We start from the raw sequence: 20,484 nt of genomic DNA on the forward strand, positions 1-20,484 counted from the left end.
GCTGGAAGGCTACTGATGATTCTCCCTGGCAACCCGGCCAGGGAGGGGAAGAAAAACCCGCGAGAAGCTACAGAGCGCGGGAAGATGATGCCGGCCAGTTTTGTGAACGAAAAGATTTTACAATTCCATTAATTAATTATTAAGGAAGATTTGACATATTAAAAGTTTTAGTTGGTGTTTGTACTTTAAATTGCATATGCACTGCCTCCCCTTTTGCGCATTGCCACACCCAGCCGGGCGCTTCGTATACACAGCCGGCCGTGACTTGCGTCACGCCGTTCGAGGCACTGCTCCCCCCTACACTATGTTGCACGCGCGGGCGTGTTCGTAGCACTGGCCCTAATTCAGGAAGTTGAGGACACATAACGGCCTGTGCTCTCAGAGGGAGCACCGACGGCGGCGTCAGTTTATATTAATAATGAATGCTGAGTTTTTATTTTGATTTTTTTCATTGGATTGAATTTATACTTAACCTAATGTATTTATATAAACTGACTCTCTCTCTCTCTCTGTGTGTGTGTATGTGTGTATATATGTATATATATATGTATATGTATGTGTGTGTATATATATATACAGTAGAACCCTGTTATAATGAATCTGAAGGGAGTAGTTTATATGTTCACTATAGAGGGGAAACTTTATATCTGGGAAAACTGTTATATTGGCAATACATACTCAAAAGCAAAATCTTAACTACACATAGGCCTAAGCCAAGAAAAGAACGAATGAAAATACTCAAAGCAACAGTTTTATGAGCAAATGCAGATATTATTTTTAATGAACTACACGTGTACAAACTTTCTATTACCTAATGGTTCTTGGACATCGGCGTATTATCCTTTTTTCAGGCATTTAATACTCTGTGTGTTTTCGCAGCTTGAGAAAGAAGATTGTTCAGCTTGTTTAATATTGTACTTAATGTGGATGTTGCAATTCCCAGTTCCTTTGCTATTAACACGTGCGGGACAGTGGGGTTGGAGTCTACCTTTTCAATAATGTCCAGTTTATCTCGTACAGATAATAGAGCTGTAGCAAATCGTATGTATTCGTTACTGAGTAACGGTGCGGCATCTAGTAACGAGTAACGAAACGTTACACACGAATGCATTTCGTTACTCGCATCTTTCGTATGTTTCACGCATGCGCGCGCGTATTCGTTACAAAGAACGATGTTTGTTTATTAATAAAAGTATAATTTGGAAATTCGTCGTCCAAGTTTTTTACTGTTTATTAAAGGTATTGTGTGTGTAGACAAAGTTTTAGATTCGAATAATAACAACGTAAGAAAGTACTTTTTAAAAAATTATAAATATGTATGTTTTTGTTTTTTATAATCGCGTATTTTCATGTTTTATGTTCTTATCTTAAAAGATATATTATATTGAAGCTGCTCTAATGAGAGTTAATTGTTTCTTGGTTAACAAAAGCTGTTAATTATCAAATATTTTTAATTGTTTATATTCGATTTATTTTTATTTACGCGACGTCATACTGTACGCGTACGAAATACGACTCGATTCGATGCTGTTACAAAACATAGCATGTGCCATGTCATGCGGTATCAGAAGTAACGAGTAACGATACGAAAGTAACGAGTACTAATTGTTATAGTAACGAATACATACGGGTACACATTTTTTCGTTACTTTTACACCTCTAACAGATAATGCCATACGTTTTTCACCGCGCTTTTCCCCCTTTTTTATGTACGCATTTCTTTTTGAAGCACATTTGCAGCTTAATAACACGAAATTCTTTTTACCGTCAAAAGTAAATAAACGAAAAATAACGAGTCTGGCGCATCAAAGATCACTACGTATCATTTAGTATCGCAGTTGCTAAAGCTGGAAGGAAAATGTCTCACTTTCTATGGAAAAATTTAGTCCACAGAGTTCTATCTAGTGGTAGTCTTACAAATCTTACTCAATCAAAATGTCCGAAACGTGAACGATAAAAATGAGACGAAAAAATATTGAATTTGCTGCTATAATGTACATACGCATTTGTGTGGTGGTAATTTATGTTTAATTTTGATAACATATTAAATGTACACGCGTTTGCCCATTCTTTAACTATGCAGGGAAAACTATTTTTTATTTTCACCAAACTGATCACCATTTTTGGCTACACGTAGCCTACCGAGGCCACTCAAATACGTCTTGTTTATAATATGAACAGTGGACAATCGAGTAGCGTATTGCGGAGAAAAACTTCAATGTGATCATAATAGACGTTTTGTGAAAAAACTTGTAATTATATGAAAATATTTGAGATAAATGTGCATTATGTCGGCAAAATTTGTTCGTAGTACACGGGAAAACGTATCAACATTGACAAAAGTTGTGCGCTATATCCAATAAATTAATACATAACCTCACATCATTTTGCCGGGACTGAGACGGAAATTCACAATAAACGGGAATTCATTATAGGCGGGTTCACTATAAACGGGTTCTACTGTATATATAACTAAATTGAAATAGTTTCTTTACTACGCCAAGTAAGTATAACTTCTAACGTGTGTACATAAGTACTTGCACCCATGTTTTTTAATTTGCTGATACTGTAACATGACACTTATACAATACATACAAGGGTTTGGCAGATGAATGTTGTATTGCAGGGGCTGGTGAGATGGGGCGGGCTGGTGAGATGGGGCCGACGACCGTGGCAAAATTTCGCTCTGGTGAGTGATCGGCTGCTTTCCCACCGCAGCATGTCGCGTCACAGGGGCGGTCAGGAACTGCTTTCACTACTCTTTAAAATGTTGTTTGTTTGGAAAGCAGATGAAACAATAAAATAAGTCATAGAACTTGTTTCACCAGAATAAGGTGGTCTGAACTGTCATACAAGTGAATTATTTACTCTGTAACATTGCAAGACCCTGCCCTTCCCAACTTTTACGAGTATTTGTTGAAGGAATAAATATTGTATTTGGTCATTCAAAAGGGATCAGCTGGTTATGTAAGTTCAAGTTCACAATGATCTAGTTTTGTGTTTATATTTTATCATCAGTAATATTCGGGTAATTAATAGTGATATTTATTATATATATATTTAGACTATATTTTTACTGATTTTAAATGTGCTGGCTTGATTTTTATGTATATAAGTATGATTTTCAGTATTTTATTGCATTGAAATATTCTTATTTATGATGATAATTTTGTGTAGTGGGTTCATAGTGTGTTGGTGACATTTTTATAAAATAAGACAGTAAGTATTCTTTTGAATGAAAAAAAGAAAGTGACGCTGAAATGATAGACGATAATTTATTGCATCCTGTGTAAGAGAGAGACAGATGTTCACCTGGACTGTGGGAAGGCTAGCCACTGGGGATTCTTAGAATTTTGTGTTAGGTTAGAAAGAGACAGAGATGTGTGTGAGAACCAGGGAAAGCCCTTGGAGAGGGGAATCTGGTAAGTGTAAGAATAATATGTGTAGCAAATAGGAAAGCAGCAGTTTGAGGAAGTCCCCAGAAAAGTTAATTTTTTTGTAAAAGCTTTGTTTCGTCAGTTGTTGTACAAGGGCAAAGCCGAAGTCCCACAGAAATGTTTTTTTTTGTTGTGAGAGGAATAAATGTCAACAGTAGTAACCTCTTTTATTAATGTTCATCAGGTAACAGCCTTCGAATAATCGTAATCACTAACAGAATTTTACCCCACTACGTGAAACAGTCATCTAGAAATTCTTTAAATGATTATGTTTGTGCAAGGAACAGTCGTGTCCTAGATGGAAATGATGGTGACTTGTTGCAACTCAGTACAAAAAAAATAAATGTCAAACATTGGTGGGTTTTTAAAACATACTAATAGGCCTATGGATTGATAATCAAACAAAAATAAAATTAATTTTTACAGTCTATTTGCTAAAAACATTTTGGTGCAGACTACGGTTACATGCTAAATTAATAACATTTACAGAATCTAGGATACTAATAGATGAAAAAAATTATACTTAAATAAGTTTTGTTTAAAAATTGTATTTATTATTTTAACACACATTTCAGTTTGGTGTTGTTTTGAGTTTTGTTGCAATTCACTCTAAAACCTTTTCCCCTCCAGTTTTTCAATAATACAGATACTATATACATTGTCTGTGCTACTGTTTTCGTATATTTAAGTGGGGTTTATTGCATGTAACTCTTTGTCAGTTGAGTTAAGTGCTTGCAGTGGCCCTGCAAAAGTGAGGTGTGCGCTACTGGCCGAGCTCCATGAGTGTGATGCTCGGTGTCTTAGTACGTGCACGTGCCTGAGGGCCGTGACTTGAGTCTTGAGAGGTGAACTGCTGCAGGCTGGGGCGCGCAGCAGTGTCTCCATAGCCAGCACGCCCCCGGGAGCGATGCCACGGAGGATAGTCGGGGCGTGGCTGCTTGGCTGCGGTGGCATGGTGTTTGGAGCGGTGGTCCTAGGTGAGCGCACCAGGCCCTAGTTGCACGTGAGTAGCGATGGGTCGACTGGATTGGTCTGTGCCTGATAAGTACCTAGCTGGATGTGATTGAAACAGTTCGTACCTTACTTGTGCAACAACAAAAACTTTGAAACTTATTTATCATTTTGAAAATAATAACAAACATTAAGTATATTTTATTTGAGATTATACTGAAAAAAAAAAAAAAAACATTAAATAATAATCACAACACACCCAGATACCTATATTGTCTAGGGCAATGCCCACTTAAGCCCGATAAGCTACCACCTCCCTCATCAACAACCTCCCTCGCTCTGGCTACTTGCGCAGCGTGACGTGTGCCGCGAGTACTTCTGTCTTTGAATTACATGTGACACAGCCTGGAAGAGGGGGTGAGAAGATGCTTTTAAATTTAATGTGACATTCCCATGAATAGTAAACAATAATATTTTATTCGTTTTATTTTTTACTCCTCAAGGTTTTATTCTGTCCAGCTACATTATTCGACCTTTAAATAAATTACTTTCAATAATTCTGCTGTCTTCAGGTGGACTTCGGCATTCCTGAACGCACCCTTGAGCAGCAGTAAAGTTTCAAACATTACATCCTTAAATATAATTATTACAAAAGTTATGTGAAGAGATCACATTATTTTTTAATTATGTGCAGTGGCACGGATCCCATGTAACATAAAAATCATCTGCAATGGCGGGAAGTTAGATCTTATATCTGCCCAGTCTGAAACTATCATTGCCTGAGGTAGGACGTCCCAACACCCTGAGGTCTTAGTTGGTTCCCATTACCAATAAGTAATTCTGATTTCATGTCCTAAATCGTATAAAATGCTTTTTTAAAATTCTTCGGGCCTGCTTCTCAAGGCAGACTGCTTTAATAAATAATATTTTACCCAATACAGGGTCTTCGAAATTAACACGCAATCTATGTCGGCCACAAGGGTCACCGATCTCAACATATAAAGATTCGTGTCATGAGGCTTTTAGAGTATTATGTGGAATTAATTGTATCAACAGTTAGTTGCTTGTGTTATCTACCACGTGTCAACGAATGCTAGTACCAGGTGTGTGAGCAATACAGTCTGCATTTACCTGATTTTTATATTTTAAACATAAACGGGTGCTTAGAAATAAACATTTTGAAAATCAATTATTAACAAGTTCTGGTCATTTTTAAAATAATAAAAAATATAAGATATTATTTAATATATATTTTTCATGTTGTAGTTAAAGTTAGTATTTACATATCTATGTAATATAAGTAGTTGTATATGTTTTTTATCGTTTGAGCGCTGGTGCTGCAAGGACCAGTTACTGAGTGATTAGTCCTGTTTGGGCGGTGCAGGGGGCGTGACACGACTAACCGAGTCGGGGCTGTCCATGGTGACGTGGCGTCTGCTGGGGGAGCACGTGCCACGTACGCCTGCCGAGTGGCGCCAAGAGTTCCAGCGCTACCAGCAGTTCCCTGAGTTCAAGATGTGAGTGGTAGCGTAGCCCGCCACCTCACACCACATCTCTGATCAAAAGTATAATCAGCTTAAATTAGGTCATGCTGGCAGGAAGAAATTGTTTTTAATGTACCATCATGACTCATGTGAATTATTAGTAGGCCTGTGCGAATATTCAAATTTTCGAACGTGAATACGAATAATAAACTATTCTAATTCGTAATTCAATTTGACCTCGAATACTTACACTTCGAAATAGCAATTATTTGTTTGCTTATGAATATCTCGTGAGTTGGTCATAGACCAACATTTACTGCTGAGATTAAGTCATTTGTGCGATACAAATGTACTTTTTTTTATGATTAATGAGACTTCATTATCAAAAATGTCAACAATAAGTGATGTTTTAAACATGCGACAAATATTCAATGTTTTTTATTTGCTACTGTCAAGAAATCATTGTACTTTCAACGGCATATAAATCAATAGTAACAATCAATCTAACATCATGTGCTAGAGTAGCAGCTTACTTGCAGTGTATATCTATGACATAACAGACATTGTGACTCTCTCTCTCTCTCTCTCTCTCTCTCTTTCTATATATATATATATATATATATATATATATATATATATATATATATATATATATATATATATACACACACACACACACATATATATACACAGTAGAACCCTGTTATAACGAATCTGAAGGGAGTAGTTTATATGTTCACTATAGAGGGGAAACTTTATATCTGGGAAAACTTTTATATTGGCAATACATACTCAAAAGCAAAATCTTAACTACAAATAGGCCTAAGCCAAGAAAAGAACGAATGAAAATACTCAAAGCAACAGTTTTATGAGCAAATGCAGATATTATTTTTAATGAACTACACTTTCTATTACCTAATGGTTCTTGGAAATCGGCGTATTATCCTTTTTTCGGGCATTTAATACTCTGTGACGTTATTGCAGCTTGAGAAAGAAGATTGTTCAGCTTGTTTAATATTGTACTTAATGTGGATGTTGCAATTCCCAGTTCCTTTGCTATTAACACGCGCGGGACAGTGGGGTTGGAGTCTCCCTTTTCAATAATGTCCAGTTTATCTCGCACAGATAATGCCTTACGTTTTTTACCGCATTTTTCATCTTTTTTTATGTATGTATTTCTTATTGAAGCACATTTGCAGCTTAATAACACTTAATTCTTTTTACCGTCAAAAGTAAATAAACGAAAAATAACGAGTCTGGTGCATCAAAGATTACTACTTATCATTTAGTATCGCAGTTGCTAAAGCTGGAACGAAATTTTCTCACTTTCTATGGAAAAATTTTGTCCACAGAGTTCTATCTAGTGGTAGTCTTACGAACCTTACCCGATCAAAATGTCCGAAACGTGAACGATAAAAATGAGACGTAAAATTTATTGAATTTGCTGCTATAATGTACATACGTATTTGTGTGGCGGTAATTTATTTATAATTGTGATAACATAATAAATGTACACGTGTTCGCCCATTCTTTAACTATGCAGAGAAAACTATTTTTTATTTTCACCAAACTGATCACCATTTTTGGCTACATGTAGCCTACCGAGGCCACTCGAATACGGCTTGTTTATAATATCAACAGTGGACAATCGAGTAGCGTATTGCGGAGAAAAACTTCAATGTTATCCAGAATAGACGTTTGTTGAAAAAACTTTTAATTATATGAAAATATTTGAGATAAATATGCATTATGTCGGCAAAATTTGTTCGTGGTACACGGGAAAACGTATCAACATTGACAAAAGTTGTGCGCTATATCCAATAAATTAATACATAACCTCAAATCATTTTGCCGGGACTGAGACGGAAATTCACAATAAACGGGAATTCATTATAGGCGGGTTCACTATAAACGGGTTCTACTGTATATACATATATATATTAGGGATGGGATGGTCCGGTTGAAACCTCGAATCCATCCGAATCTCTAGTATTCGAAAGATTCGAAATTCGAGGGAAAAGATTCGGGATTCGAGGAAATATATTGATGTAAATGTAGTACGTTAAAAACTTAAATGCTTACAATTTACTTGGCCTGTTTACGTTTTCCTTGGAACACATCCTATTGAGGTATAGTAGAACCTCGTTAATACGTGATGGTCGGGATCGAGATAATCACGGATTACCAAATTTCACGGACTAGCGATTAAAAGCCCGGAAGGTCTTGTCAAGCCTCTCAGATACCGGCATGCAGCTGGGTTAAGGCCAAGGTCATTTGACGTAACATCTCCCGAGGCTTACTGCGCCTTGACAGCAGATGGATAAAAAATAGTAAACTCCCCATTATTCGTGTTAATTGGGTCCCGCCGATGCCCGGATAATTGAAATCCTGTAAAAAAAATAATAAACCCGGATAATCAGTTCACGGTAAGGGCCGGCCGTCTTCGAATTAATGTCTCGGCTTAAAAAAAAACAGCACTGCCTAGCCATTAGTTCACGGGTCATTTACAACAGCCGAAGAGAGAAAGATAAGATCGTGCTGACCTTGCACACATATATTTTGGGTAGCCCACCCCCCCCTCCTCCACCCTCTTCGTACAACCGAATGCCAGCCAGACACGTCACTCGCCAGGCGCCTGCCGTGCGTTGGCGGGTGGAAACAAACAAAGGGAGACGGGAAGCATAAGTCAGGACATCCCCCTCAAGTTTAAAGAGTGACAAATGTGACAGCTAAAAGGGGGGCGACACAAAGGGTGGGCCCGCGTGACGTTAATTTTAAGCGCTGACCATTTTTACTTCTCTTTTTTTTCTGCTCTTTTAAATCGTCCCGGATTATCCAATTCCCGAATTAGCGCATCACGGATTAACGAGGTTCTACTGTATTGTACTTTTAATTCGTTATTATATAAAAAAATTATGAAGCATGTACTGATTTGGGAAACTTACTTTATATTCATGAACATGGATGCATTGTTGCTACATTGGCATTACATAAGGCATAAATCACAGATGTATTCTCAGAATATGCTAAAAAAATAAAATTAAGCACATTTAGGATCTAGACTAGTAATATGAATCTTGTTTCTTTAATAACTTTACCGAGAAATCTGTTACTTAGTAATACAACAATAATGCAGACTTTCATCACAAGTTACGGTCGCACATGTAGTAATAACAATGAAATAATAAATGACAAAAATTAATACATTATACCATTATTATTTTAATAGCGATTCAATTTTAAATATTCTGATACACGTTCTATTTTTATGAATTATTTTAGGACCAAGTTTGGTTTGTGTAGACTACCAATGTTAAAATATGTATTATCTGAGAATTACATGATGGCCAACCAATGAATTTGTTAGCCAATCATTTTGAGCAACACAAAAAATAACTAATATTAATATAAAGAATTTTAATGGGTAAACTAGAGAAAACACCCCGTCACTTTTAACTTCGGGCATATTAATCACTATGCTTTAGTGAGGCCTAATTTTAAAAGATGCACGACAATATTTCTTATGGCCTAAAACCATTGAAGCCAAGATAGTGCCTTTCAGTTTCCATTAAATATTTCAGGAAAGGGTTTATCTTCATTTGGAACTTTAAACAAATGTCAAGTTCGTAACTACAAAATATTGTTCCGTCAGATGTTGAATTTCGTTTTCCGATTTCTGTGGATACATGAATCACTGTACTCACAGATAATGCCTGAATGCCTTAAATCCACCAAGTCGGATTCTACAGCAATTGATGAAGTGACCAGATTCTTACGTGATCCTACAGTTAACCCAGAAATAAACATCCTCGAATACTGGAAAACTCAGTCTGCGTGTTCACCCAGGCTACATAAACTGTCCAAAAAATATTTGTGTTCACCACCTGCGACAGTGTTCTCTGAACGTTTGTTCAGCACTGCAGGAAACATATGTGACCAAAAACGGAATCGTCTTGATCCAGACCGTGACAAAATCCTTATTTTTTTAAATAAAAATTTAAAGGATTAAATAATTCTGCATAATGTTTAATTTTTTCTCTTAACTTATAAATTATTTTATAATTAACCCTTGAGATCTGGATTCGGATTCGAGGGGTGGATTCGAGGTACTGTTTGGGATTGTATTCGAGATTTGAATTCGGGAAAAATGTGATTCGACCCATCACTAATATATGTATATACGTATACATATAAAATCATAAATAATTGTTTAAGATTCCAGATTAAATGAGCAAAAATTGTGTTTATAATATTTGCTTAACTAAAATACATTTTACCTAGTTGCCGTAAATAATGAAAACTCGTGAATAACTAGGGTTTAAAACTGTAAGTATGAGCTTATTGATTCACTAATTTGTAAATACAGCATTAAAAAAAATTATAATAATAATTTTTATAGATTGCAGTGGATTTCACTGTATTTTGCAGTATTTTGCAAAAAAAATTCTGGATCAGTATGTGGAGTAGCAGGTGGAAAATAAGGCTAATAGGAACTGAATTGAATAGTTGATTGGTTAAGTTAGGTTAGGTTAGGTTAAGTTAGGTTGGCTCATAATTAAAAAAAAATTTAAAATTTTAATATTTTAACTTTTTTAATATAATTATTGTATCTGACTATATCACACAGCATTTCACTTTAGTATTATTTGCCTAATTCTACAGAAGTTGTTATATGACATGAAAAATATTTTTTATTGGGATTCTAATTCTCTTTCTTATTATTTGAATTCAATATTTGTATTCGCGAATGATTGATATTCTATTCATATTCAATTAAAACTAAAAAATTGATAATCAAACAGGCCTAGTTTTTAGGTGAACTAACAGGCTTCAACAAAGCAATATTTTGTAACAAGTAAACATAGCTGAGGGACACTACATGGCCCAGTGTTACAAGACAGCATCTTTCACTTACTTCTATCTTAAGGCTCGGTCTCAGTCATGAGAAATTGTCCTTGCGGCACTCTGGCCGTTGAGGGGTGGAAAGATGAGCAGAATTCACAACACAATGCCTTACCCCCTCTCTAGACCAGCGAGGGAGGTAGGTTTTCCTTCGCCCCTTGGTTACCCTTCACCCCTCGCCTACGCATTGAACCGTATTTACGGACTGCACCCCTCCCCCTCTTAATTCCTGTAAGTTGTTATCTCACAGGTGGCCTGGAGAGAAAATCCTTCCGTCTGGCCTAGGCTCAGTAGCCTCGCATTTCAGACATGTGATTTGTCACGGCCACTATCGGTAACACACCGCGCCAGTCAAAAGGTGTCGTCTGCGTGTCATCTGCTTTGATATTAGTTTGTATAGACATGGTTTTATAGCTGGTTTGTTTTTATATCTTAGCGCTATGGATAAGTGTATCAGTATAAATAGTTTTCCAATAACATATTGGGAAAAAATAATAAAAAATTAAAAAAGATAGACATTTATTTTCAGTAATTATGGTGTTTATAAGATCTTGTTTGTCTAGCCTTGCGCTGCATTCCTACTCTAGACATTACAATCTGTAAGTACCAGGTTTACTTTTACCAATGCCAAACAGCAAGTCGACACATAAACACACTGCATTTCTTGAAAACACTGTACCGTTGTCATGTAATTTTCATAACACGTCAAATTCGGCCATTAAAAATGATTAAAGGAAACTACGCAGGCAAGATTTAAATATGCGCTTTTTGACAATTTTCACAATTTTCTTTTCTTTTCATATACTAAATAGGATAAAAACTAAAGGATCATCCATAGATAATAAATGTTTAAATTTTATTTAAAAAAAACATAATCCCACACCGTTTACGTCCTGAGATACGCGCATACGCATACAAGCTGAGTCACACTATATAAAAAAAAAAAACTACTTCCCCAGTCCTCTTGAATAGATGTATGGGAACGTTTTCAGTTTTCTGTATAATTATTTTTAAGACACAGTAATTTACAATAAAATAATGTTAACATCAACGCAAGTTAGTCTCCAAATGAAAAAAAAGTTGTCCGATTACATGTAAAAAGTCAAAGAACCATCTTATAAACTCATCTGCTTAAATGTCATGCTGTAAACAAGGGAGCATGAAAATGTTCTGCATTTCATGGAGTAAAGCGGGAGTACAAATTCGATACTAATATATATATATATATATATATATATATATATATATATATATATATATATTGTACGCTGGTACAATTTGTAAATCTTCATATAATTCACAACAGTTTAACATAACTGAAACCGGAATAGTTTTTTTTTCCTATGCGTAAAACGGCTAAGTTCCAGTAAAATAATATTTATATCCTAAGGCAAGTGGACAATGGAAAATAAAGTGGTAAGGACTGTGAGAGGCTGTTCAAATAGACAACTTTTGTAAGGCATTGCTTCAATTCTAAATTGTGTGTGTCTACCAAAGTATGCACAACACAGTGCAACTAGTTTCCCCTCGTCAATACTAACACAACACAGTTTATAACAGTCGGCGAGTACGTTTAATTTCAGGGACAAACAGTCAGGTAGGGACAATTTTCAAATATTGAATTCTAAAGACCTAAACTTATCGTGAACAGCCTTCACTGTAAAACAATACATACAGTAAAAAACGTTTTATACTTTTAAAAAAAATTCAAAACTAGCTGGCAAGAATTTTATGGTGACAATACACATTATTTACAATAAATTTTACAAGTAATTTGTGTGGTCTACCAGCATAATATATATCTTGTCGAATTGTCGAGTGAAAATAATTTTTTTAAATATTTGCCTATAATTTATTTGTAAAATCGCAAAATTCTGTATGTGTAATTTTATACATTTTTAAAAGTAGCTAATACCGCCATAGATAAGTGTAAATTATCTAATTTATGTAATTACCTTAGTTTGTATTATGGTACTTCTGTTAAAATAAATAATAGTTTAAGAAATTAAAAAAACACGCTTTGATAGAGAAACAGACTAAAAAGTAAAAATAAATACCTAGTTTAAAAAACTACAAATACACGCTTTAATAGAAAACCAAACTAAAATAAAGAGTATAACATAATTTTTAATAAATTTAAATTATGAATAGTGTGACTATCAAAAAACGTTATTTAATTTTAAAAATGTGTGGGGTGCTTTTTAAGATATTTCCATAATGACTCTACTTTTACCAATATCTGTCAATAAAATATTACAACAATTGACATCAAGCACCTCACGTTTTTTACAATTTTTTTTTTTTTTGGTTTATCACACTATTCTTAATTTTAATTTATTGAAAATTATTTTCTACTTTTTAGTTTGGTTTTCTATTAAAGCGTGTTTTTTTAGTTTTTTTTAAAATTTTTAGTTTGGTTTTCTATCAAAGCGTGTTTTTTTAGTTTTTAAACTATTATTTATTATAGCGTGTTTTTTTTTTTTTTTAGTTTTTAAACTTTTATTTATTTTTACATTTTAGATCAATTTATCACTAATGTGTGGTTTTTTATTTTAAACGATAATTTATTAAGCTCCCTCTGGAAACTTTATTTCATACGAGTAGTTCATACCGTGTATCCGGGTATAAAAAAATCGCTAATCCTGAAGATTCTGATCAGGATAATGGGTCAAACTGGTACTTTGTATAGAATGAAACTCGGTGGTGCTTTGTCGTCTCGAGTTAAACAGGGCCCGCTCCCGCGCCGACGAAGCTAAGGGCGCGGTTACACAGGAGTCTGAACTACTTCAGGTGAACATGTTCAGCTGTTGAGTGCGGTTACACACAGTCTGAACACATTTCGTTCGAGGCCATTTCCCATTTAACTTAAACAGGTTGGCAAAGTAGTTCAGATCGACATATCTTCTACATTAGCCTCTGATTGGCTGTTTAGAATAAACAGTCCTTTGCAGAAATTCAAGATGGAAAGTGTTCCTGGCACAAATTCGAGTAATATTTTACCGAATGCAACAAAAAAAATCAACCGGTAATTATATATATTTTTTTAATTGATACCGACCTTAATTTTCTTCAAACTGAGATAGGTACCTACTCTCGCTCAAAAAATAATAAAAAAAAAGTTTAAAAAATTTTACTGTGCATGTTGTTTGAATTCCCGATTTGTAAAAAAAAATATTGAGCAATATGAAAACACATTCCATTTCTGCTGATAATGCTGTATAAACAAGTGAGAAAATCCCGCGTTTTCTGGATACAAAATAGGAAGATCAACAACACAGTCATTCGCTGACAGTAGACAATCGGTTTTAGAGCTGAACACACTTTTCAGCAACTACCGTGTAACCGTACACTTTCGCGTTTGTAAACGTGTTTACTTAAACATGTTCACCTGAAGTAGTTCAGGGTCCCGTGTAACCGCGCCCTAAAAAATAAAACAAATACCTGGAACGCGGGAAAGACATCATCCACCCGACCGACCACTTCGTACATCTTCGTGTATTGTCGGAAGCAAAAAAAAAAGAGGGTCGCAGGTAAGTTGTGGCCACAGCGGGTGGTACCCCACCCCCTAATCATCCCTTGCGAAAGTCCAAGCTCTCGCTCTGCCGGAGCGCGGAGGGGAAGGATATTACCGGTGGTGGGGGAACAGATCTCGGGGTCGCGCATTCTTGAGGCAAACGCCGGAACTAAATATAAATATTTGAAATACTGTTTATAAGCAAACTATCTATCGAATGTACACAAATGTATATATATTCAATATCGTCGTAATATTTCCTATAGCTGTATTGTAAAATAAAACCATTTTTTGATAATTAAAAAATGAACAAATATAATATTTTTTAAAACTTATTAAAAACAGTTAAGCCGCTAACTTTTACTATGCAGCCAATGTCAACAATATCTACTTTCTGTAGATAATTAATTGGATGATTTAAGATGTTTCTAATCTGTGCTAAGAGTGCAGCAAAATGAACACTTTTTCCCATTGTATATCTGCTATGAGACCGAGCCTTAAGGGAGCAACCAAGATTGTGCCCAATGTCATCACATCATAATGCAAATTTTTTTATTGTATAACCTCAAAAACATATAGGGAAGTACGGGTATTAAATTAATGAAATGGTTTTGTAATAAATCATGGAAAACATAAACTTAAAAATTGAGAAATTTTTGTAAATTTTTATTTATACTATTAAGACATTTACAAATTCTCCAAGTGACAACAGAATGTCATGAACAGGATCTAGATTTTTAAAAAGTTCTATTTTGACGAAAAAATTTAATTATATCTAGTTACAAAAAAATTATGAAACAAAAATCTTAATATTTATTTTTAAATGTTTATGACTTGTCAGTTTTATTATAAATATCGTCCACTGCAGTCGGATGCAATTCACAAACCCTCTAATTGGAGGGAAGGTGCACTAGGGACAACTACAGTAGAACCTCTGTATGTCTAACTGGAAGGGAGACGCCAAAAAATTTGAGTTATAGAGTTTTCAACTTATGGAGGATTTCGACTTAGGCGGATTTTGATTCGACATAAAGAAGTTGAGATTCATTCTTATAGATTTTGAGTTAAAGAGGTAAAATAAATAAAAATTCAAGTTGCAGAAGTGACAAACATATTTTTATTTATTATAAATCAACATTATTTCAAAACATCCTTAAAATGAAAAAAATATGGCATTAAAATAGTTTTTTTTTCTTCTTTTTCTTTTGCTTTAGATAATTCTGTTGTTCTCTGTCTATAGCATTGTCTAAGGTATAAAGAGCAGAAAATTCTTGTTCTTCAGAGTTACTGGTTTGCTCTATAAAATTCCACAAAGTATTCAATGCGGTTCTTGCCTCTTTGATGGAAACCCATGGAGTGTATGTAGTATTGTTCGAGTCTTCTATGTCATCTAAATCATTAGTGTCTGTTTTCTGAGCTATTGAATCAATAATTTCGTCATTAGATAATGTCCCAGCAGATATAACTCCATCATCGCATTAACAAAATTCTCAAAGGTTATACCTGATTCAGACACCACTATATTCCATTCTGATTCTGCAGGAGGTGAAATAGAAAAATCTTCGGTTTCAGCTTCTTCTGTTGACGACTATGAAAAACCACAGTGTACATAACAGTTTTTTATAGTAGTCGCAGTTACATTTGACCAAGCTTTATCAACAATTCTCATGGCTTGCAATACATCTATAGTGGAATTCTTTTTTTCTTCCATATTATCCAACATGTTCCTGACAACTTCTTTCCGATATAATGATTTCAAGTTTTTAATGATACCTTGATCCATAGGCTGTAATTTTGATGTGGTATTGGCGGGCAGATATTGGATTCGGGGTGTCTACCGACCCTGGAAAACCTGGAAAAATCAGGGATTTTTTTAAAAAATCAGGGAATTTTTGTTTGGCATGTTGTAGTTGGCAATACGTTTATTGTTTATTGATCAGCTTGCATTGACGTAGCATCAAGTGTATCCCCTCCCATTTTTATTTTTGAATGGCAAATATCGAACAGTTCCCACGTACATTTTCTTTTATTTACCATCGGATTCGAAAGTGGCGTTAAATCACGTGATACAAACTGGTTCAAGCTGGTCTGTTATCCTGCTGACGTGACGTGCTGCAGCATGTGCTTCCCACGTTCGGATTATACCGACAGGTGCATTTCATTTTAAGTATTTATGGATACCCTCAACGTAAACAGGGTATTTTTGTTAGCTTTGAAAATACGTATCACAGACACTTTTGGTGAAGATTCGCCATCATTGCTAGAAATTGGTAGCTGTGGGCTTCATACGGTCCATGGTGCATTCAAAACTGGAATTTCTGCTACACAATGGGACGTAGTTAGTTTTTTGAGGCACAGTTACTATTTGTTTAAGCATGTACCTGCAAGGAGGGCAGATTACATTAGAATAACTGGATCAGAGATTTTTCCCAAGAAATTTTGTGCAATAAGATGAATACTGCAGTTGCTGAGCATGCCATGAAAAAGTTACCCCACCTGAAGAAATTTGTTAGTGAAGTTTCTATTTCATCTGTCTCTTTCAGTGTAATGAAAAGTGCTCTTGAAGATAATCTTCTAGAAGTAAAATTGACATTCTTCCACTCTTTGGCATCAGAGCTGGAATTGTTTCTTACAATGTTCCAAAGTGAAGCACCCATTGCACCTTTTCTCTATGATTAACTGGTAGACATTTTATTAGCTTTGGCAGGAAATTTTGTGAAAGCAGAGGTACTGAATTGCTTTAAGGAGAAACGCATTGTATCTCGATTGGATGTAGATAACCAGGAAAATCTATTGACTGTAACAATATCAAGTTGGGTTATGCAGTATGCCATACCATCAAGAAAGAGAAAGTACCAAAAAAGTCTGTCCTGTTACTGAAAAATGATGTTTGGACTTATCCAAAGATTATGGTAAAAAAATTTCAAGGCAAAAGTCCCCTGAAGTACAAACTTACCAAGGGAATTACTTGCTTATGTCCGTCTGTGGCTTTAAATTCGGATGTGAGGAAACAGCGTTTGAAATACAGTTTAGAATGTTGTCTTCAAAACAGGTGGCTATCAGGACAAATAGCTGATAACATTGAGCAATCATATGAGTTGGTATGTTCCTCGCAAGATTCTGAAGCACTGTTCTCGTCTTTTTCTCGAGAAGACGGGCGCCTTGATCTCTTGTGGATGCTCATTCTTAAGGCACATGCAGTAGCTGCCAAAACAGGCCTACTAAAGTTTGTGAGGATGATGTTGGTACTTTCCCATGGAAATGCATAATTGGATAGAGGATTTTCAGTGAATTCTAATCTGCTAACTGAAAACTTGCAGGAAGAAACACTGATAGATTGCACAAAGACAAGTGTATGACTTTGTTCGACGTTCTGGAGGTGTAAAGCATGTTGATATCACCAAGTCCATGTTACAGTATGTAAGAAATGCTAGTTGTAGGCGTAAGGAAGCCCTGCAAACAAAACAAAAAGGAAAGGAAGCTACAGACAAGAAGAAGGCAGAAAAAAGAAGACTTGAAGAGGAGATCAAGGCATTGCAGTTGAAGAAGGCTCGAGTGTTGGATTTGGCTCGGTCTGAAGAAAGTGCAATAGACGCAAAAGTTGATTCACTGCAAAATTGATGGGAGCTTCCTTTTACTAATGTTTTTGCAAAAGTAAGTGTGTGAAATATTTGTAGCAGCATGTTTTATTTGTCATCAAATGAGTCACTTTGGCCTCGTCTGAAAGAAGGTAATTTTTTTTTTTACTTATTTAAGTGAGTTGAAAACCCGTGAATGTACTACTATGCAGTTTTTTCCAGTTTCGTGGAATGTCGTAATTGTGTTACAGAAAACCTGGAAAAATTCCGTTTTATACCTGGAAACATTAGGGAATTTCATTTACTAGATCTGGTAGACACCCATTGGCAGGCCAAATTGTTCAGCAACATCTTTCTTCTTTTGACAGCTCTTCACAGCTTTGAGAACTTCCAATTTTTCTGCAAGACTCAAAGTTTTCAGTTTACGTTTCACAGCACTCATGTTTTAACAATTTTATTTGTAAACTGTTGTACAAATTAATGTGTAGCAGTCGTAACAGTCGACAACAAATGACTTGCTTCGCTAAAGTTCAAATGAAATCAAAAATAATAAAATTAAATACCTGACACCAAGCAAGCAAACACGTGAGTAATAAATTTGTGGTAATCCTATTTATTGTATACTCCTAAATTGATTTCTAAGAAACAATGGTGTACTTACATTGTCGACAAATTCTTAAAGTCTCTAACTTATTTTTCTTTGAACTATAGAGGTAATAAGTTTCAAATAATCGAGTTGTAAAGGTTGTAAAATAAAACATTGCTATGTTCGAGATACAGAGGTCAAATTTAATTTTGCGAATTATGGAGGGAAAATCTGTACCAAAATGGCTTGGAGGGACTCACTGATTATTTCGACTAATAGAGGGTTGAGATTTCGAGCAAAAAGGTTTTGGGGCTTGAATGGAAGGGAACACAACATTTTTTTTCGAGTTTGGGAGGTTTTAGACTTATTGAGGTTTGACTTAAAGAGGTTCTACTGTAGTAATAAAGCAAACAACATGGATGAGAAATTGGCTTCAGTATGTTGTGCATAGAGCGAACAAGACATGGCACAAACATTTGTAACTGAGCGGAGAGTACAAGCCACTGCAAAAATACTTGCAATGGAACAGATACTACAAGCTGTGGCCTAAACACTCGCAACAAAGTGAAGCTGATGAAAGAGTTTTTTCAAAGCAAGCCCTGGTTTCGGCTTGTGAAATTTTAGTTAAGAATTGGATTTACAAGCAGCATTTTTGACATGCCTAAAATTTATTTATTTTTACAATTTTAAATTTTTAATGCTGCTATCCAAAGAAAATACACTTTTATCCTAAAATAATAATACTTGTTTAGCAATTTAACTCTTCAATGCCATGTGAATTACAGCTGTGTAAAATTTGCTTTGGCGAAATAAGCTCAACTCCTTTATCTAATCTGTGAGGTGTAGCGTGCTTCTGTAGTGTTAGTCAGTATGGGCTGGTGATGTTGCACAACTAGTTACGAATGTGCAGTGTGTGTTTGGCACATGGCCGTGTTGCCAGCGTGCAGGTTGTGAGCACGTGGCTGTGTTGCAGGTTGAACCAGGAAATGACCCTGGAGCAATTCCAACGCATCTGGTGGATGGAGTACATACACAGGATGTGGGGACGAGCCATCGGAGCTGCCTTCCTGCTGCCGGCCGCAGCCTTCTGGGCCAAGGGCTGGCTGACTCCACCCCTCAAGAAGAGAGTCGTGGCCTTTGGTGCACTCATCCTTCTGCAGGTACGACACCACAGGGTGACATGCTGCCACTCTCGTGATGCTGGGAAACACCAGTGCCAGAGACTTGTGCGATCTCTGCTCGTAGGGCCTGATGGGGTGGTACATGGTGCAGTCTGGCCTCGAGGACCGCTTCCAGGCGCCCAGCGAAGTGCCGCGCGTGTCGCAGTACCGCCTAGCCACGCACCTCTCCCTTGCCTTTGTGCTGTACACACTACTGCTGTGGTCCGGTCTGGAGCTGGTGCTGCCTGCGCAGACCATGTCCGGGCCCGTGAGTGCTGCAGCGCGCAGGTTCCGATGGCTCGCGCATTCCTGCAAGGGGGCCGTCTTCCTCACCGCCGTCTCTGGTACTTCCTTCTCTCTTGTCTTCGCACAGCACTTTCCTGGCAGGCTAGCTACACTGGTTCTTTAGGCCGGGTTTGTACTACAGAAGGAATGAAAGTACACAGTAACGCAACAAGCAATAAGGGCAAGAAAATCATGGTCGTTTATAAGTACCTAAGTCGCAAGACGTTACCAACCCAACAACTTGAAATCTTAAACCAGCAGAAACAAATTTCTTCTCTGGGCTTCTTTTGTTCACTCATGTTTATCATAAAAACATATGAAATTTGCAATATTATTTAAAAGTGTTATTTTCTTTTACTGTGCAAAAGTTCACCACGCGATAACATCATGTTTATCATGCACATAATGTTTTGGGAACACTTCACTTCGAATATGGAAGGCGGAAATACAAGCTGGAACACGAGACGTTAAAAGTTGGGTGATACTTGCATTGGATTGTTACGTTTTGCGTAGTTTATAAACAAGTATTTTAAAATGTGGTTATTGAACTTATACATCTTGCATTTGTTGCATTATTGCAATTATTG

General features: G+C 36.0%; 1 protein-coding gene across 2 annotated transcripts in view; it reads left to right on the forward strand.

Moving 5' to 3' along the window:
* The window catches only part of LOC134539192 (cytochrome c oxidase assembly protein COX15 homolog), a 57,411-nt gene that overhangs the window by 12,094 nt on the left and 24,833 nt on the right, over nucleotides 1-20,484 (forward strand). For both annotated transcript variants that reach the window (XM_063380973.1, XM_063380963.1), the window contains exons 3-7: nucleotides 2,627-2,689; nucleotides 4,297-4,414; nucleotides 5,773-5,905; nucleotides 19,426-19,612; nucleotides 19,698-19,956. In XM_063380973.1, the coding sequence (XP_063237043.1) occupies nucleotides 2,627-2,689; nucleotides 4,297-4,414; nucleotides 5,773-5,905; nucleotides 19,426-19,612; nucleotides 19,698-19,956 (760 nt within the window). The remainder of the gene's footprint in view (nucleotides 1-2,626; nucleotides 2,690-4,296; nucleotides 4,415-5,772; nucleotides 5,906-19,425; nucleotides 19,613-19,697; nucleotides 19,957-20,484) is intronic.

This window comes from Bacillus rossius, chromosome 1, assembly GCF_032445375.1.
Source record: "Bacillus rossius redtenbacheri isolate Brsri chromosome 1, Brsri_v3, whole genome shotgun sequence".
In the NCBI taxonomy this organism is placed as follows: domain Eukaryota; kingdom Metazoa; phylum Arthropoda; class Insecta; order Phasmatodea; family Bacillidae; genus Bacillus; species Bacillus rossius.